The sequence below is a fragment of the Monodon monoceros genome, unplaced genomic scaffold (assembly GCF_005190385.1).
Source record: "Monodon monoceros isolate NGI ecotype Baffin Bay Population unplaced genomic scaffold, NGI_Narwhal_1 Super_Scaffold_9, whole genome shotgun sequence".
NCBI lineage: Eukaryota > Metazoa > Chordata > Mammalia > Artiodactyla > Monodontidae > Monodon > Monodon monoceros.
This window is the reverse complement of record NW_021703786.1, coordinates 19,581,326-19,600,284: the sequence shown is the minus strand read 5'-3', so window position 1 is coordinate 19,600,284 and position 18,959 is coordinate 19,581,326. Positions and strand designations below refer to the sequence as shown.

The following is an 18,959-nucleotide window of genomic DNA, read 5'->3' as shown; positions in this document are numbered from 1 at the left end:
TTTGCTACGTTGGCTTTATCTCTTTATTTTTGCTGAACCATTTGAGACAGTTGCAGACACGTGCCACTAAACACTCAGTGTGCATTTCCTAAGAACAAGGACATTCTCCTACAAAACCACTGTATGGTTACCACACTCAAGAAATTTAACGTTGATAAAGTAATATCAACGATACAGGCTTTATTCAGTTTTCTCCAGTTGTCACAATAAAGTCCTCTATAACTTCCCCACCCCTCCCTGCCCCCAGGGCCCAATCAAAGATCTGACTTGGCATTTAACGTGAGGCCTAGAGTTTGGATTTCTCTTCTCCTGTTCAGTGGTCCTGCAGCCTGGGGCCTTGCCTACAGGAAGGCACCTCTGGGGGGGAACGGTTCAGGCCCTGAACTCAGAGGTGCTGGTAGCGTCCACGGGAGGGACCTGAGCCCTACTTCAGCCCCATAAATGTCTTCCTAGGCCCTGGGGGTGCAAGCTGGGGCTTGCCCTGGAAGAATTCAGCCTTACAATAAACCATCTTCTGTTCACCTCACTTGCCAGGCAAGGACTTGTCCATCAGTCCCTGAGATAATCCCTGGGGCTGGTACTATTTTCTCCCCTTTTACAGTTGAAAGGAGTTTCTGTTTTTCCATCTGACAAGGAGGCCGGTGATGGCCACATGGAGCCACATGCTGCCTCTAGTAGGACCACTGGGTGTGTGGTCAGCGTGAATCGCGGCTGAGACAGCCAGGACAGTGGCCGCCTCCTCATCAGGCCTCTAGGCTTGCTTCTCAGGTCAGGCCAGTCCAGCCGGAGCCCCACAGGTTCATGGGCATCTCAAGGCTCTGGATCCACCCTGCAGTCGCTATGATCGTCCTTGGACGACACCTCCACCAGCTCCAGTGGTGGATAACTTCTCCCTTCTGCCCAGATGGTTGCCAGCATGCTGGCATTTGGTTATACCAAGGTTTTCTCAGCCTCCAAGCATTTACATGTAGGGGATGGCAGGGAGTGAGATCTACTCAGCTCTGGGTGGGACTACAGAACTGTTTGTCAACTCAGCTTTTCACAGACATGACTTTAGCTAAGAGTCTGTAAATTAGCAGGATGGGTAACTCATCCTTATTTTCAGTTGAGGAAACTGAGGTGTAGTGACGAATCTCAAAGGCATCCTATTGCAAGAAGAAAACCAGAAATGGAGTGCAAGCCCCTCATTCTACTGTGAAGGAAACTGAGGCTCAGAGGTCACCATGTTTGATTCCTGGCTGTGCTACTTTGCTCTGGGGAAGAAGGTGTGTAAGGAGTTATCATTATCTGTGCCTGCATTTAGAGGCAGAGGTGGGACCAGAATCCTGGTTGCTCTAAAGACCCTTTCCAGAACTTTCTGTGCCACAGGTCCTGGAGTGGGGCTGGGGGGCAATCAGTAATAATAGTAGTGGTCACCAGCTGCTTGCCAAGTGCCAGACAGGGCTCTAAGCACTTTAGAGCTATTAACTCATTACATCCTCAAATTACCATGAGGCAGGGGTATTTTGATCCCCATCAGCTCATTTATAAATGGGTGAAACGAAGGCTTAAAGGACTCTAGATACTTGCTAGAGGTCCCACAGCTACTGCAGCAGGCAGCCCAGATTGGAACCAGGTCCCGCCCTCCCAGTGCTCTGATCTGGAGGCAGGTAAGTAGTGCAGCCCCACCACGCTGTATCTTAGAGTTCTTTGGGGCCTGAGGCCTGAGTAAACATTTGCAGGGAGCAGAGAGCCCTGGTTGAGAATGGGATGGGATGGGAGATCCTCTGGACTCAGGTAGGAGGGGGTTTGAATTCTAGCTCTTTCATTTGTGTGATCTTGGTGCAACTTGACCTCTGGGGTCCCCATTTTCTCATGTGAAAAATGGGAGAGTGCGTAGGAGAAGTCTGGATTCTACTCCACACCAGGAGTCATCACACACAAGGACCTCAGTTTCCTCCTCTGTAAAATGGGGGGGAGTTATCTCTTGGCTGATGGCTGTGAAACTGTGTAAGTCATAACTTACATAAAACCTAATAGGGGCTGGGTTCTCGCCCTGTCAGTTTATAAAATTATTTTGTGTCATTTCAGAATTCAGTTGGTATGGGAAGGGCATGTAAAGGGCGCCTTCTCTCAGGGCCCTTTTGATCAGCAGCACTTCACGGGTCACTCCCCGCCCCCCATTTCGGGCTTCCTAGCGGTGGAGAGCCGCAAAGTCTTTTCTCAGGGAAAGCACACTGTTGGCCCCTTGGAACCCACGTGCTAACCCGGCGTGCACCGGCTGGCGGGCGACTCCAGGCCCGGACGCGACCATTCTCGGGGTGAGGGGCGGAAGAGCTGGTGACGTCAAAATCACAGCCTACCCTTCTTAAAAGCGCAGGCTCGCAGCCGGTGTTCCTTTTTCTCTTAGGACACTCTTCGCCGCACGAAAGTTTTAAAAGCGAGGCAGCTGATGGGGTCTCGGGTGCGGGGCTGGCCCGGGACAGAAATGCGGCTCCTGAGAAGCGGGATCAGAGACGTCCAGGATTAACGCCCACCTGTCACTCGGGGAGGCAATGTGGTGCGGGGGAGGTACTTGTCCAGTTCTTAACTTTAAGCCTCCGTTTCGTCGTCTGTAAAACGGGGTTAATAATGATCTACTAGAAGTGCTGAGACGTAGAAGAAATAGGTTTCGTGAGAGTAACCAACACTGAAATGTCGGTCTCCTTCTCCCCTACTCAGTCCTATTCCTGTGCGAAGGAAGAATCCGAGACCCAGAGCGGTGTTGTAACTTGCCCAGGGTCACAGGGAGGTGGGACGAAGCCCAAGTTAAACCCGGTTGAACCCACGTCTCCCGGCTCCCGGGCCAGCCTTTCCTCTCTGTCCAGCCTGCCTGGCCCGGGTTATTTATTCGTCAACTTCACTACCCACACCCGCAGGGTACCCCTCAGTTTTGTCAAGTGGTTTTGCAGTTGCAGTCTCGATGGATTGTTAAATAGGGACGACCCTGTTTGATACGGTCGCCGTAAAGTTGTAAAACCTCAGCAACGAGCCCGATGGGTTAATGTTTGCCAGCACTATTTCATCGCCCCCCATGGCCTTGGAAGAACTGATTCAAACCCCCGCCACCAAACAAATGAGGGAGATGGGGAGAGTGCTTTACCCACGTTCGTCTAGAAAGGTTGCGGGAGCAGCGCTCGGCCGGGATGCTGGTGGGGTGGTGTTGGCGAAAATACGCTGTCAAGTACGGTGCTGCCGCCAGGTCAAGCGCGGCGTGGAGACTCGCGACCTTGGCGCGCGGGCCCGCGTTAGCGCGGAACCCAGAGGAGGCCGCGAGTGGGCGGGCCGGCCTCACTCCGGGCAGGCGGCCGGTCGGCCCGTGGGGGGGCGGGGCCTCGCGGCGCCGTCCAGGGGCGGGACGGGCTCGTCCAGTTTCCCAGTCGGCCTTGGTGCTTAGCGAGCGGGCGCGGGGCTGGTCCCGGCCGCGGAGCCGCTATGGGCCCGCTCGGCCCCGGGCGCCGCGCCGCGCAAGCACCGGCCTAGAGCCAGGTGGGTGGGGCTGGACCTGGGCTGAGGGTCCGGCGGGGGGCGGAGGCGGGAGTCGGGTCTCTGGGGGTCCCGGGAGCCTGAGCCGGGTCTGGATGGGGGCCGGGAGTCGCGGGCCGACCTAGTCGGCCCCACCGGGCGCCCCTTGCGCGCGGGGCCAGGACAGAGAGTGTCGCCGAGGGGCGAAGAGCGACCTTGTCTCCCCATCCTTACTTCCCGCACTCTCGACCGGCTCCCCCGAGAAAGAGATTTTGAGGGAGAGGGAGCAGAGCGATTATCCTTCCCATCCAGGCTTGGGGCTTGGCCCTCCGGCCTCGGGAGGACGGGCGCGGGGGAGGGCCGGGCACCCCCGCCTGCAGTCCCAGAGAGTGGACGGACCCTTCGCCGCCCTCAGGTTTGTTACCTTTCCCTCCCTGCCGGGCTCTACCTCTCCACGTCCGGTGACTCGAGGCTCGCATGCGCCCGCCTTGGGGCTGGGTGCTGGAGTGGGGGGCGTAGGGGGGCGGCTCAGGCGTTTTGATCTTTGGGTCCCCCAGGCCAACCCGGGCACCTGCACTGAAGAGGTGCACAGTAAGCCAGTATGGCGAGGGTGAGGAATGGTGGTGGGTCATTACCGTTCATTAACTGATGGATGACTCTCCCAGATTCCTTCCTAACTACTCTCACGGTGACCTTGGGCAGGTCACCTCATCTCTGAGCCTCTTTCCCCTTTGGCAAGGTGGAGTTGACAGTAACTGCTATAAAAAGTGGTTATGCGAAACTCATAGTGAGTGAGTGGGGTGAGGGTCCAGCTAGTGTCCCCAAGAGCCTCTGCCTCCTTTCTCTCCCTCCCCCTGACTCCGGTTTTGTGCTCCAATTGACTGACGTTTGTTTTTCAGAACTGAAGCTACAAGATGGCTGACCAGGACCCTGGGGGCATTAGTCCCCTCCAGCAAATGGTGGCATCCGGCACTGGGGCCGTGGTCACCTCTCTCTTCAGTAAGACCTGGGATGGTGGGGTGGGGGCAGCTTGGGACTGGGGCAGACCAGAGATTAGAAATGACTTGGCTCTGGAAGAGGGGTTCGGGGCAGGGTCCTGAAAGGAGCTTTCAGACCTGCCCTCCTCCCCCAGTGACCCCCCTGGACGTGGTGAAGGTACGCTTGCAGTCTCAGCGCCCCTCGGTGGCCAGTGGTGAGTGTCTGACCCTGAAGCCAATAGAGAGTGGTGTCAGGGGTCCCCAGAGATGAGGTCCCTGGGGCAGGTGGGGAACATTTGTGACTTGAGGTAGTGCCTTGTGTTTTAGAGCTGATGTCTTCCTCCAGACTCTGGAGCCTCTCCTACGCCAAATGTGAGTGCCCCACGCCACGGGGAACCTGTAAGTGTCCTGGGGAGGGATGTCCCAGTCTCCCCAGGGCACACGGGGGCCTCACAGCCACGGACTAGTACACGTTTCTAGATCATATTAGCTAGCTCTCTGTCCTACACAAGAACGTCCACCCAGGGACCCCAGGCTCTGCTGGCCCTCCAGGTATGGGAGCTCACCACCTCCCTGTGAGGTTCCAGGGCTCTGTCATGCTAACGCGCCTCCCCTTCCCCAGTGCCCTCCTCTCTCCAATCCACAGGGAAATGCCTCCTGTACTGCAATGGTGTCCTAGAGCCCCTGTACCTGTGCCCAAATGGTGCCCGCTGTGCCACCTGGTTTCAGGACCCCAGTCGCTTCACTGGCACCGTGGTGAGGAGCAGCTGTACCCTTAGCTGGGTCTGTTGGCATTCCTGAGGGATTCAGATTGGTCAGGCAGCAGACCCAGGAAAGAACGGGTAGCGCAAAGCACATAGGGGTGGCCAGTTCAGTCTGGGAAGGGTTTTCCTGAGGAGGTGGGGCCATCACAAGATTTTGAAGGGTGAACAGGAGTCTGTTTGGAGCCAAATAGGGAATTCCACGTGTAGAGGCCTGAGGGGCTACTGGGTAGGAGCGAGGGCATCAGGCTAGGGCCCAGCCTGGGCCAGCCCCACCACAAGCCTTGTTCATGTTCATCCTCCCTCCTCCTGGGCTGGTGTCTGCTTGGCCAGGATGCCTTTGTGAAGATTGTGAGACATGAGGGCACGAGGACCCTGTGGAGCGGCCTCCCAGCCACCCTGTGAGTACCCCAGTTCTGCGTATTGCTTTCCCCTGATACCCCACTGACCCCTTACTCCCCTGTTGGCTGGCTGGGTGGGGCAGGAGAAGCTTGGGAGGTTTGGGAACTTTGGGGAGTCTTGGCTAACCTGTTCACACCCCTAGGGTGATGACTGTGCCAGCCACTGCCATCTACTTCACCGCCTACGACCAACTCAAGGCCTTCCTGTGTGGTCGAGCCCTGACCTCTGATCTCTACGCACCCATGGTGGCTGGCGCACTGGCCCGCTGTGAGCACAGCCCTGGGCTTTCCACCTTCCTTTGACCCCACCTGTGCCGGAGCCCAGTCTGGACTCCCAGCTCCAACCTCTGCCAGCCTAGGGGTGGGGGGGGGGACGTTCAAGGCCCCCAGACTCTGGGCAGGCTGCCCCTGGGACCTGTAAACTGACCCCTCCTCACTGGTCCCCGCAGTGGGCACTGTGACTGTGGTCAGTCCCCTGGAGCTGGTGCGGACAAAGCTGCAGGCTCAGCATTTGTCATACCGGGAGCTGGGCACCTGCGTCCGAGCAGCTGTGGCTCAAGGTGGCTGGCGCTCACTGTGGCTGGGCTGGGGTCCCACTGCCCTTCGGGATGTGCCCTTCTCAGGTAGGCGCCAGGAGTGCAGGGATTGGGGTGAGGGAGCCCAAGAGGTCTACAGCCAAGTCCCAGCTTTGCTACTACTGACCTTGAAGTCACGTAAATTCTCGGAGCCAAGAACGTCTCATCTGTGAAGTGGCCCCAGCGGGCGGGATATTCAGCAAGGTTTTCACAAGATGCTTCTTGCAGAGGGCCTGTTACGGGAACTGGCACGTGGCAGGCAGGCTTCGTAGCTGGGAGGGAGTGGTTGTGATATAGGTCTGTGAAAGGTGGGAGGTTCGTGGCCTGTCCCACTGCGCTTCCCATCTCTAACGCACGAACCCCTGTGTCCCCAAGCTGTGTACTGGTTCGACTATGAGTTGGTGAAGAGCTGGCTGCACGGGCTCAGGCCGAAGGACCAGACCTCCGTGGGCATCAGCTTTGTGGCTGGTGGCATCTCAGGGACGGTGAGTTGACCAGGCTGGGAGTGTGGCCAGTAGAGGTGTCCTTGGGGTGACCTGAGGGCCGCTGCAGATGCTCCGGAAAAGAGTCCTTGCTTGCCTGTCAAGGAGTGCGCTCCCCTGCCCTTCTGAAGCTCTAGCTGGGGCTGGCAGACCCTGGCCGCATGCAGGGGATGGGGGTCCTGGGAGCGGAGACCAGCCCTCTCGCCACCCCACCAGGTGGCGGCCATCCTGACTCTACCCTTCGATGTGGTGAAGACTCAACGCCAGGTCGCGCTAGGAGCGGTGGGGGCTGTGAGAGGTGAGGGGCCCTGGCTGGCGCGGGGCAGGGCAGGCGGGTCCCAGCGGGGTCCTACAGGGCCTCGCCTTGGTTTGCAGTGACACCCCCGCACGCGGACTCCACTTGGCTGCTGCTGCGGAGAATCCGGGCCGAGTCGGGCACCAGGGGCCTCTTCGCAGGTGAGCGGCTGTGTGTGTGTCCACTCCCTGGTGGAGGTGGGGCTCCCGGGGACCCAACCTCTGACCCCAGCCTCCCCCTCCCACCGCAGGCTTCCTCCCGAGGATCATCAAGGCCGCCCCGTCCTGTGCCATCATGATTAGCACTTATGAGTTCGGTAAAAGCTTCTTCCAGAGGCTCAACCAGGAACAGTTTCTGGGCCCTTGAAAGGAACGAGGGGACAAGGACTCGACCTCTTCCGTGGTGGGAGTGGGGCAGGAGGAGACTGAGCCAAGTGCCTTTTCCTCAGCACTGCGGGGAGGGGCCTCATTTCTCTTTCCTCCCCACTCTGAGCCCCAGGGGTAGGCGGCTGCCCCTCTGGGCCCACGCCGACCCCTCCTCTCTCAGACCACTTTCTTCCTGCTGTTCCCCATTCCCCAGCCCCAGGAATCATCACGCCCTCCCCTCAAGTTCAAGACCCAATTTGCTAACTTCTCCCCCCCCCTTCTTTTCCCTGTGGGTTTGCTGTAGCTGGGCCTGCCTCCAGGAGCCGCGAAACCTTGCGCCCGGCATAGTTTGCACCCACCCTTGTTAATTCCTTGCGTCTAAAGATGATAAACTTCTTTCCACTGCCTCTGATTGTGGGGGTCTCTGGGGCGGGTGGGAAGCAGGATTTGGTGAGTGATTTGCACAGAAGAGGGCTTGAAGGGACCTTGATGTTGGCTTTGGCTGCCCAGGTGGCACCCATGTAGAGGACCCCTCCCACAGTGTAGTGAGAGCAGGTGGGGATAAGGACCCTGAGTTGAGAGGGTGGTGAGACCTCTCTCCAAGGGTACACTTAAGCGACAACCCAGGAGGGAGGGTGGCTTCACTGCCAGGCTTTGGCCTAACGGAAGGGTCTGGATCTCTAGGCCGAAGCTGTATTGCTCAGGATGATGGAAGGGAAACGGGGTCCTGCCAGGCCTTGCCTTCTCCATCCTGCCACCCAGGATGTCCAGCATCTTCTCTGCCTGGGGTAAATGAGTTACCAAAGAGTATCAGTTGAAGGGTCCTTACATGTTTTTGTCCTTCCCTGGGCTGACCGAATATTTAGGACACTTGATACAGAAGCCCCCCACTTCTTGAATTATTCTGACCAGTCTGCTCCCAGGGGGCACACCTGATCTTATCTGGTCTAGCATCACCTTGGTTACGGGCCCAGCACTAGCCCCGCTGCATCCTGCCAACCTCAGAACAGGGCCCTGTCCCAGTCCCCCCACAGACAAGGCTGCTCGCAGTCCTCTGGTTTTTATTTGCCTGCTACCCTCATAGCTGCCCCCCGCCCCGCCCCCCCCCAGCCTGGGGGCTGAGGAAGGAATGACTCGGGGGCATACACAGGGACAGACAGGAGAGGCAAGGGAGGCGGCAGTGCCAGGCTGGGCCACCAGCTCCTGAGAAGGGCGGGGAGATGAGCGAAGGAGAGTCCGGTAGGGAGCTAGCCAGGCAGCAGGGTCGCCAGAAGAATAAGCTTCCTGAGGGCTCCCTGTGGCCCCGGTGCCCCTGCCTCTTGGCCCAAGCTGCCTCCCTTGGCAGCTCCTGCCTCCACGGGCAAGAAGCTGAACCGGGCTAGAAGCAAAGGGTGTCTCCCAAGACGCCTGGCTGAGTGGGTAGCATTCTCTGGAGGGTGGCCTGGATTGGGGGACTGTGAGGAAAGGTGGCAGGGGGTTCCGGCACCACCCATGCCGCTCCTCAGCTGGGGCTCAGTGCCGGGCTGCCCTCGGGACTGTCGCTCACCAGGCACTCGTTGGATTTGAAGCTCGCCAGGGACTTGCAGCTGGGGATGGAAGCCAGGGAGCCGCAGAGGCCCAGCATGGAGGGCGTGGGGTCCTTCCCTGGGGAGAGAGGGCGGGTGAGGCGGGGCCAACTGGTCTGTGTGTGCGAGTTGCGTGTGTGAGTTGGGTGTGCACAGGTGCAGGCGGTGAAGGGACAGCCCTCAGGTCACCCATCCGGAGACCTTCCTCATTTCTGGAGCGCTTGCCTTTTTCAGTTAAACCCTGGTAAGCACCTGCCCGTTTCCATGCACAGAGCTTGGGACACTGTATTGTAATCGTCAGTTTATGTCTCTGTCTCCCCCCGAGGGTTCATCCTCTCTCTTTGTCCATTTATTAAACACACGGTGAGCACTTGTTCCGTTCCAAGCACGGGGGATACAGAGAACGGACGAGACAGTCCCTGCCCTCACGGAGCTCACAGTCTGGTGGGGAGACAGACACACGGACAATCACAAACACAGTGTGGCGGGGTTCCACGTCCATAGCCTGCCTTGTGTCAAAGAAGATCTAGGGTCGTCCAGTACAGTGTGGTTTTTAGAAAGAAAAGACAGGTAGTCCAGGCACCGGGAAAACTAGGGTGGGAAACCAAGGTGAAGCCAGAGGGGGGAGGGCAACACAAAATGCATGCGTTGAAGTCCTGGACATTCTCTTGAAGGGAGCCACTAATTTGGCTCTGAGCTTCCTGGCAGCCAAAGAAAAGGGGGAAACAACGGTCAGGCGACTGGTTCACAGAGTGCATGAGTTAAGAGCAAATTAGTTAGGCGAAGAACTCCCTGAGGATTTGCGGGGCTCTTGAGGACGTCATGATGCCAAAAGCCATGGAGCCCTCACCATATGCCAACACTGGTGATCATTTTAAACAACATCCCTGTTTTACAGATGAGAAGGGCTCAGCAAGGTGGAATCAGTGACCAAGCTCGCACAGAGGAGGCGCAGCTGGGATTTGCCTGACGCCCCAAACCAAGCTCTCAGTTGCTGTGCTAGGTTCTTGGGAAGAGTTGAATGAATGAGGGAAGTGGCCAGGGCCTGACTACAAGCCCCAAGGCCTGGCCTCAGCCCTTCCGGGATGGGTGCTGGATTGGGGGGCTCACCAATGGGGCCCCAGGGCTCCTCGTCCCGCTTGCCCTCTCCCAGGCGCTGGGAGTCCGAGCTCAGACTGGCTTCAGCCGACAGCGGCTCCGTGCTCATGAAACTGTGTCTGTAGCAAAGCAGAGAGCTGGTGTGCGGGCAGAGGCCCACGGCCCCAGTGCCCCTCTTCCCTGGTAGAGGAGGGAGTGGCACTAAGGCCAAGGCAAGCCTGCCTGGGGCTTACCTCCGGTAGAGCTTAGGGTTGTTGGCGCCCTCGGCCCCATTGAGTGTTCCCAGTGACGGCCATTGGTTGACCAGGCGTGTGGTGACGTCCTTGGAACCCTGGGCCAGGGGAGCATGGTCACCGGGGATCAGACCTGTCCTGGGATGGGGAGGGGGGGTCAGGCCTGGCTGGAAGAGGGAGCAGAAGTGGGGAAGAGGGGCTCAGCAAGAGGTGAGGGGAGGGGTTAGGATTGAAACCTGGGTAGCAGAAATGGGTATGAATGCTGAGGATCAGTGGGGCAGATCCTGGGAGTCAGTGAAAGGTACTGGGGGGGCCACGGCGGTGACAGGAGTGAGTGCACTCGTGCTGGGGGTTAGGGGAATAATGAGATGTTGCAGGGGTCAGTCAGGGTGGGGTGCCACAATCATGCTGGGAGGTCACAGTGATGAAAACGTTTCAAGGGGAACGGTTAGAGGGATGGGTAGGGGTGAGGTCAGGGGTCACGGTGGGTGACGATGGTCAGTGGACCTACGCTGCAGATCAGAGGAGTGGTGAACAGAGGGAATAATGCAGTCATGTTGAAGGTCGTTGAGTCACATTAATTAGAGGTCCTTAATTGTAATCTTGGGGCCCCAGGAGTACTGTTCAATGGCCATTCTAGCTTATGTCGGGTAGTTGAGGGTGAAGTGGGGAGCCGGTTGGTGGGGGGCCTTATGTCGAGCATGATGTTAGGTCGCGGTGGCGGGGAGGGGGCTGGATCTCCGGGTGGCAGTGACGGACTCGGGGGGTTGATGCTGGTGCTCGGTATAAGGAAAGGTGGCGTTAGACTCAGTGGGGGCGATGGCGGGGGTTCCCTGGGGTGATGTGGTCGCGGTGGCCGAGGACCGGGGTCAGGGCCGCGGCGTCACTCACAGCTGCTCCTGCAGCTCCAGGATCACGCCTTCCAGCTCCCGCTTCTCCCGCTGGTTCTGCGCCGCCGCCTCCTCCAGCTGCAGCTGCAGCCGCCGGTTCTCCGCCTCCAGGTCCTTCAGCTGCGACTCGCGCAGACGCACCAGCTCTTCCAGGTAGCCCTGCGGGGGCGCCGGCTCAGCCCCGGCGGCGAGAGGAGGGGGTCCCAGCGGCCGCCCGCCTTCTGCCGGGCTCTAAGCACCCCCCCGCCCCGCCCCCGCCGCGCACCGCGCACCTTCTGCGCGTAGACAATGCGAAACTTCTGTTCCATCTTGTGCCACTTGCTGTACCAGCTGTCCTCGTCGGTGACGAGAGGAAGGTACGGGTGCTCGGGCGAGTTGTCCTCGCTCGTGCTGCTCTCGGCGCTGTGCCGCTCCTCCTCGTCGGTCAGGTAGTCGTAGCTTGGAAGGAGGGCGCAGTGGGCACCCCCTTGGGCAGGGGGACCAGGATGCCGCCCAGCCCGCCCGTCTCCCGCAATCCCCGCCCCTCAGGGCCGTTGTCTGTCCGCACCCAGCAACCCCCGCCGCAATCGGGCTGCTCACCTCTGGGTGAACTTTAGGTAGGGCGTGTAATCGATGACTACGGGGGTCTTCCCGTCCAGCACTTCGCCCTTTAGGCAGAAGCTGGGGGCAGAGCAGCCACAGGGTTGGGGGCAGGTATGAGGGGATGGGAGTGCGGACCTTCGCAGAGAAACAACCTCAACCCCCCACCATGGCCACGGCCACCCAGGCCCCACCTGAAGTCTATGGCGCTCAGTCCGATCAGCATCCCGGTGAGGACCGTGGCTTCCTCCCGCAGCATGATGGCTCCCGAGTCATAGAAACGTCTGCGGGGAGGGGTGAGGGACTGCCGGTTTAGCATCCTCCCAGGGAGCCCCATCCCTCAGAGCGTCTCTTGTTGGCTTATTACCAACCTTTCCTAGAGGAAGGAGGTATCTTTTTCCTGCTCACCCCTCAGCTGTGGATCTTTTCACCCCCTCAGACTGGGGCCCACTGGGGATAGCACCTGTGTTTCCCACCTATTAGAACGTGTGTGCCCTGAGACTAGACCTCCATCTTCAGAACTCCCCCTTCCCCACCAAGTACTGGGTCACCCAGATCCTTAAAAATCAGGAAACAAGTCCTAAAACTGTGCTTGGCATACAGTAGATGCTCAAAAATACGTTGATGTGAACTCTGAAATGTGAGGACAGGCTAGAGACACAATGCAGTTAAAAACCCACAGTGCAGGGATTGAAGCTCTGAGCCCTGGGGCTCTGGAGGCCGTGGGTAGCAAGTACAGACTGCTGCTATTGTTTGGGGAGCAGGTAGGGCTCTGCATTGTAGGCCAGGGAAGGCCAACAAGTAAAACGATACACAGTTGAGGCTTGTCCAGAGCTGTGTCTAAGAGCAGAGCTGTGCATGAGATCAGTGCTGGGGGTCATGGGAGATAATGAATTTGACTTGGAAGAGGTGGTGGTGGTGCTAAAGGTGTGTTCTGGGACTGCAGGCCCAGCTGACTGGTGGACAGTCTGGGAGATGGAAACTAGCAGTGCATACTGGGAATTGTAGTCCAGGTACTGAAGGTTACAGCAGGAACTTAAGGGTCAAGTGTGTTTAGGCAATGAATGTACACACTGGGACTTGTGGTCCACACTGACTGAGGAGGTCTGACCTGGTGGTCCGGGTGTCCCGTAGGGCTGTGGTGATGTATTCCGACATGCGCTTCTCCATCAGTGCCACCCGGATCCACGCCCGGCCCTGGAAAGCACGCTCACCTTTACTTGCTGCCCCGAAGGGACTCAGGTGTGCACCACTGGGTCTGGATCTCCTGTGGCCCTTCTCCCCAGTGCCCCTGGGCAGGGGCCAGGACCAAGGAACAGGCAGCCCTCCTGTATCCAGAGCAGGGAGCAGCTGCCCTGGCCCTGCTTGCTGCAGGCCACCTACCTTGGCTCGGGCAGTGCTGATGTTCTCCATGTTCTCGATGCTGCTTACGCAGTTATTGGGCACTTTGCTGCAGGCCAGGCGGATGTAGTCCCAGAAGCCCCGCTGCCCGTCTGAGCTGAACCAGCTCACCGGACCTGCTGGGGCACAGGCTGAGCCAGGGCAGGGAGGGGGCTCAACTCAGCAAGACCAGGGAATTCGGAGAGGGTCCATGTAATGGGGCACACACATGCATAAGTGTAAGCAGCCATGCACGCGCGTAGTGCCTATCCCAAACGCACGTGCACACACATGCATGTATGTACAGGGCACATAACTGCACACCCATGGCTGGGGCTTGTGGACACCCACTGTCTTGTGCCCAGAAGATCCCCTCCCCTCTTCCCAGCTCTGTGCGTGAGCTTCGGCGCATGGTCTAGAATTGGGGCCAGGGTGAATGATGGAGTTCAGAAAGCCACAGAGTAGATCAGAGGGGGATAGGTAGCTTGGAAGCCAAAGGCTGGGAGTTGGGAGGGCTGGGCAGTGGGGGGACAGGAACCTGGGCCCACCTTTGAAGCGGTGGCTGAGGATCTGCTCTAAGATGGCTGCAAAATTCACGAACTCCTCAGATGAGTCATCGATGGGCTCTGCCGTGTACTTCTCCAGCAGCGTTTTCACAGAGAACCTGGGTGAGGGGGAGGGAGAAGGGGCAGTAGGGTGTCAGGTGAGAAGACAAGGTGATGGGGGTAGAAGGAAGGCAGAGAAGAGGACACCAAGAGCACGGACGTGGTGGGGAAGCAGAGGGAAAGAGGGCGGGAGACAGGTGAGACTATAGTGACCCATAGAGGGGCTGTGACATGGGAGAGTAGGGTGGCAGGTGGGAGACTGATTGACAAAGTGGGTGACAGGAGAGGTGAGAGGCAGAGAAAGAAAGCTTCAGGAACAAGGTATGAGAGGGGATGAAACAATCGGTAGAAAGATGAGGCACCTAGAATCAGCGGGCTAGCCCAGAGCCCCTTCCTCCTTGCCCACCCTTTGGAGTTGCATTCTCTCTGTCAGAGAAGGGTAGGGGTCGGGTAGGAGTTAGGAGCTGTTTTGTGCCCCGTCCTCGAGCTGCCTTCTGCTATTGCTGGAACGATCTCAAGTCCCTTCTGGGGTGGGGTGCGGGTCACCTGTACCAGGGCATGTGAGTTGGCACCAAGCACATGGAGCGTAGGCATGCATGGGTGGCCAGGTGGGCTTCCAGCACACGGATGCCCCCCTTCCCCCTTCTCCTTCCTAACTTGGCCACCCACACACCAGCTGCCCAGAACCAGGCGGTGCAGAACTGGGCCGGGGGAGGTGCAGGGTGTGGGTCTGACACACTCAGTGGGTGGGAGGGGGCATTGGCAGCAGATCTCTGGAAGGGGGCTTGGGGGCCCGGACACCTGGCTTCTCAGAGAGGAAGGAAGCCAAGGGAAGCCAATGGGGCTGAGAGGCTGGAGCACAGCAGCCCCCGTCCCTCCCTCCAGTCCTGCCCGGAGCCTCAGCTCCTTCTGCAGTCCCTATGCCTGCAATCTCCACCGGCCATCACTGCAGTGGGCTGGGACAGGGAGGAAGACATGGCTCCCAACATCCCACCATGGCCCCCTATGGGTGGCATAGCAGGAGTGGGGTATCCAGGGATATGGGGGCTGCTTGGAACTGTCCTTTTTACCCTCAGCTCATCAAGCCCTGTGATGTGCCCATCACTATACTCTGCGTGTTTTATCCCATCCGTCCTTACAACAGCCCTGGGTCCTCAGCTGCCACTGTCAGCTCCATTTGACAGATAAGGTAACTGAGGGTCCAAGAGACTGACTGATCTGTTCAAAGTCACACAGCTTGCGAGAAGTCAACAGGTATGTCTGACTCCAAAGGCCTTGCTCTTTCTGCTATATCTGTGGCCTCCTGGTGGATGTCAGGATCACCGAGGCCCCGACCAACCCCTGCCTCCTCTGCCCTCTGTGCTCCAGCCCTCAAGCCTTGGCCCCTGAGGCTCTCAGGGCAATAGCACAACCAAGCCCATGGACCTTCCTCCCTTCCCTATGGGCTTAGAGTTAGTTGGTCTGGCCTGAAATCAGAGCCAGGTCAGTGCTGGAGTTGCACTAGGGAGAGGCAGCCTGGATGGACCCAAATCTTGTGTCCGTGCAATACCTGGTGACCTTGGACAGTCATTTAATCTCTCCAAGGCCCATTTTCCCCAGGTGCAAACAAGAACAATGGTACCTGTCTCATCAAATTTTGGTTCAGATCCCAGGAAGGACTGAGAGAAGGTGAGCACAGGCCATGGGGTAGGGGTGGTGAGGAGCTGGGCCATTAACGGGATAGCCTGTGTTTAGGGCATTCATCTGGGCTTCATTATGCAGCCCTGCCCCCGTGATTTCTTCTGGTCATTTGGGTCAGACCTCAGTGGGGGCCTGCGGCTGGTTTCAGCATGGCAGCCATCTGCCATCTGTCCTCAGGGGTGCTGCAGCTGGTCATTGCCCCCCCCAGGAGCCCCATGGTGTGTCCCCTGCTCAGAGGTGCAAGGCTGCTGCAGGTTACCATGGAGACAGGGCGGCCAGGGCCCAGGGGAGCCCTCGGCCTGCTAAAGGGAACTGTTCTGGGAGCTGGAGGCGAACCACGTGACAATGAAGAGGCGGCAGGGGCCCGAGGGGTTCCTGAGCCTTTGTCATGCTCCCAATCTTCCCCAAAACTCTATACCTCACATCCCAGCTCTAAGTGCACTTCCAATCCACCAGAACCTCTGCTTCTGCAGCCTAGGCCAAGGGGAGTTCCCCCCTTTCCCACACACTCGACAGGCCCAGCTGTCCTGGCAGGCAAGAGAAGGAAGAGGAACCTAGGAGATCAAGCGAGAGGAGAGGGACTGGAAGGATGGCATCGGGACGGGGCGATTTTCGTGTGCCAAGCACAGGGCTCGGCACACTCCTGGGTGTGGCTATTACGTCTACAGTGGGGATGATGAGGTACCCAGGGCCCAGAGTGGTTAGGAGACTTCCTCAAGGTTGTACAGCTCATAACTGATAAAATAAGAGCTTGAATCTAGGACCATCTGTGTTTTACACCACACGCTGGCAGGGTGTGGGGGGTGAGCATGGAGGCAGGGGACCGCGTTTGGGCTGGGCCATTGCTGCACTCATTCCTTCTATAACATTCCAGGCATTTTTACAGAGGTCAGATGTGCGCAGCACCGTGCTAGGCACTAGGGATATAATGGTGTGAGACAGACGCAGTACGGTTGGGTGTGTGCCCAGGAACCTGGAAGGAGCTGTAGGATACGGAAGCCAGGGCATCAGGTGGGCACTGATTCCTGGGGGAAGGGGCAGGACCAAGGCCAGTGTGCAGGCACGTGGGACTGGCAAGGGAAGACAGCTGAGCCCTGCACTGGGGGCACCCTGCCCTCAGAGGCGGCGTGGGGAAGAGGGGAGGTGGAGAAGGAAGCTGGCAGGGGCATCCTAGGCGGGGAGATGAGTGCAGGTGGGGGCTGAGAGACTGGCCATTCCTGGCTTCACGGCAGGACAGCGGGGGTGAATCACTGCAGGGCTGGGAAGTGGGAAGCTTCACTTCCTGGCCCCAGGAAAGTGGGCAGGTCTTCCCAACACTGCGACAGCCCCACCCTCAGGAACCAATGGCTCTGCCCTCCCAATCTCCTCCCCTTGAACCCAGGAGACCCAGACTTCTGCGGTCAGGCCCTCAGTCCTTCCCAAGGCAGTGGCAGTGCCGTGCCTTCACTGGACGCATTCAGGGACTTTGCCTACATGCCCAGTTGACCCTGCCGTAGGCTGCAACTGCCCAGAGATGGAGGAGGGCACCATCCCTGATCCAGGATTTGAGCACTGGAAAATCTCCCAGAAAAGCCCCACCCCAGAGAGGCCAGGCTGACAGGAGTGGGAATGAGGGTACGCTTGGAGGGCGTTCATCCCCCTATCCCATCAGTTCTCCTCTGCCCACCCAGCTCCCGCCCCCAGCAAGGGAGCCAGCCATCCCCACCCCTCCCCCTCACACACAATGTCACTTCCTGGTTCTCACAGGAAGCTGCAGTGCCAATTAAACACCCCTCACCCCCAGGCCCCAGGCTGGGCATAGGCCTGGCTTGGCCTAGAAGGGTAGGGACCAGACCTCCAAACCCCCTCCAGGCCTGGGCCTGAGGATAGCGGACGCGCCCCTCCTAACCCTGTGCCCCCTCCCTTTTCTCCGCGGCTGCTGTGCATCCTCCCGCGGGCACGCTCAGTCCAGGTCTCCGCAGCCCGCCCCGCCGCCTCTTCCTGACCACCCCACCCCCGCCCGCCAGCGGTGCCCACCTGCACACGGTGATCAAGTTCCTACGCTCCACAGACACATTGCGGGAAGACGCTTTCTTGGAGGACAACCCCAGAGCCATGGTGGTCTGGACAAAGCTCGCTTCCATCCAGATGTGTAGCCACTGCTGCCGCCTCTAGCTGCCCCCGCCACCCGCCCGCAGCCCCGGCCCCCCGCCGGATCACGGCTGGGCCCTCTGCCCGCCGGGGCCCCTCGACCCCTCCACGGCCATCCTCCAGCCGCTGCGCCTCTGGCCGGGCCCCCTGGCTCCCTCCCCCGGCGGCGATTCCGGAGCAAAACAAGGCAGGGGAGGGAGCTCTCCGAGGTGCTGAGCCGGGGCCCGTCACCCCCCTTCCCTAGCCGCCCGCCCCCCTTGGCAGGTGACGTCAGGGTCCTCGGGCCCCGCCCCCGGAAGGCCGGGGACCAATCCGCAGAGGACGCAGGATTTTGGGGGGAGGGGAAAGGGCCGGGGCCGCAGGGAGGGCGGAGAGGGTCCCAGGGAGAGGCAGCGATTGGAAGGAAGAAAAGGGGCTTCTGGCTTGTTCTCCACCCCCATGCTCAGAGACCGCGACCCACGCCTAGCGTCTCTGAGCTCCGACGCCTCTACTCCCTTGTTTCTGACTTGTGATCAGTGGTGTCTATCTCAGATTTCTCATTTCTCCTCACCTCCTGTACCCTCATCCAGGCCCCCCCCCCCCCCCCCCATTCAGTCTCGGCATTCCCAGCGAGGCCAGGCCAGGTCTGCGTCCAGAGAGCGCAGGTGGCCCTACGCTGCTGAGCCGGGAGACCAAGGAGCAGTCAGAGACTGCATATCTGTCTGTCTGCGCCCTGGCTTGACTTGTCTGCACCAGCCGGCGGAGTCCACAGATACTAGGGTGGGGGAGGGGAAACCAGAATAAGCCGTAGGAGCCCAGCGCCTGGGACCACTCGGGACGATGAGTGAAGAGTAGACTGGCAGCTAAGGGCCTGGGCTCTGTGGAGGTTTCCAGCAGTAGAGCTGATGCCCACAGTGGTGCCAAGGTAACTGCTTCTTCTCAGAGTCCTACCTCCTCACACCACCCCAGAGGCAGCTGACATGAGGGGTTAACCCCTTGGCTGCCAGAATTGCTGAAGGGTGCCATCAACCCTCTCTGCAAGGCCAGAAAAGCTGGTTGCATCTTTTTTTTTTTTTTTTTAAGTATAGTCGATTTACAGTGCTGGTCGCATCTCTTAGGGAAAGGTGGGGAAATGGAGGCATAGTCCGGCTTCCCTGCCACCCTTTGCTCCCTCACAGCACTGCTCCCACCTGCTCCATCCCTCTGTTTAGCCTGTTCTCTTTCAACCACTGAAATCCCCAGCTCCCACAGAAAGCTTTTCTGTGTCAATTACAAGGGGTCCACCCATTTTCTCCATCTGGCCTCAAGAATGTCCATTCACCAACTCTGCCCACTCACTGGGTTTACTCTGCTCGCTAGTGGCAGATCAATGTCACCACATTGATTCAGATGTGCACCCACATCTGAATATGACCAGCAGGCAGGGACCCTCCATTAGCACAAACAGAGGAGCAGGAGATGAAAGACCTGTAGAAATTTCC

General features: G+C 58.9%; 2 protein-coding genes across 12 annotated transcripts; one reads left to right on the top strand and one right to left on the bottom strand.

The window, feature by feature from the left end:
- Positions 1-2,394: 2,394 nt before the first annotated feature.
- SLC25A39 (solute carrier family 25 member 39) lies at positions 2,395-7,744 on the top strand. Of its 8 annotated transcripts, none has more exons than XM_029213150.1 (13): positions 3,378-3,507; positions 3,796-3,898; positions 4,383-4,482; positions 4,616-4,675; positions 4,788-4,832; positions 5,083-5,216; positions 5,555-5,622; positions 5,766-5,890; positions 6,072-6,245; positions 6,573-6,682; positions 6,896-6,977; positions 7,055-7,135; positions 7,225-7,741. In XM_029213150.1, the coding sequence occupies exons 3-13, from the start codon at positions 4,398-4,400 to the stop codon at positions 7,338-7,340; spliced, it is 1,080 nt and encodes a 359-aa protein (XP_029068983.1). In that variant the 5' UTR covers positions 3,378-3,507; positions 3,796-3,898; positions 4,383-4,397; the 3' UTR covers positions 7,341-7,741. The 8 variants fall into 8 exon arrangements, with proteins under 8 accessions (XP_029068982.1, XP_029068980.1, XP_029068983.1 ...); XM_029213146.1 differs by having other exon boundaries at positions 4,773-4,832; XM_029213149.1 differs by lacking the exons at positions 3,378-3,507; positions 3,796-3,898 and adding an exon at positions 2,395-2,550.
- Positions 7,745-8,354: 610 nt separating this feature from the next.
- Positions 8,355-17,761, bottom strand: RUNDC3A (RUN domain containing 3A). Of its 4 annotated transcripts, none has more exons than XM_029210639.1 (11): positions 17,386-17,720; positions 13,633-13,748; positions 13,088-13,236; positions 12,816-12,901; positions 11,899-11,988; positions 11,705-11,785; positions 11,398-11,563; positions 11,127-11,284; positions 10,236-10,373; positions 10,015-10,121; positions 8,355-8,983 (listed from the first exon to the last, which is right to left on the bottom strand). In XM_029210639.1, the coding sequence occupies exons 1-11, from the start codon at positions 17,490-17,492 to the stop codon at positions 8,841-8,843; spliced, it is 1,341 nt and encodes a 446-aa protein (XP_029066472.1). In that variant the 5' UTR covers positions 17,493-17,720; the 3' UTR covers positions 8,355-8,840. The 4 variants fall into 4 exon arrangements, with proteins under 4 accessions (XP_029066472.1, XP_029066473.1, XP_029066474.1 ...); XM_029210640.1 differs by having other exon boundaries at positions 13,088-13,221; XM_029210641.1 differs by lacking the exon at positions 8,355-8,983 and adding an exon at positions 9,227-9,605 and having other exon boundaries at positions 17,386-17,761.
- Between the last annotated feature and the right edge of the window lie 1,198 nt (positions 17,762-18,959).

Excerpts from the sequence above, each read along its gene's own strand:
- SLC25A39 (XM_029213147.1), top strand. The coding sequence starts at position 4,398 with ATGGCTGACCAGGACCCTGGGGGCATTAGTCCCCTCCAGCAAATGGTG. Across the intron at positions 4,676-4,772 it reads GCGCCCCTCGGTGGCCAGTG|TGCCTTGTGTTTTAGAGCTG; the intron begins GTGAGTGTCTGA and ends GACTTGAGGTAG. Across the intron at positions 5,217-5,554 it reads GTCGCTTCACTGGCACCGTG|GATGCCTTTGTGAAGATTGT; the intron begins GTGAGGAGCAGC and ends CTGCTTGGCCAG.
- RUNDC3A (XM_029210639.1), bottom strand. The coding sequence starts at position 17,492 with ATGGAAGCGAGCTTTGTCCAGACCACCATGGCTCTGGGGTTGTCCTCC. Across the intron at positions 13,237-13,632 it reads CCTCAGCCACCGCTTCAAAG|CCTGTGCCCCAGCAGGTCCG; the intron begins GTGGGCCCAGGT and ends GCCCTGGCTCAG. Across the intron at positions 12,902-13,087 it reads TCAGCACTGCCCGAGCCAAG|GGCCGGGCGTGGATCCGGGT; the intron begins GTAGGTGGCCTG and ends CGTGCTTTCCAG.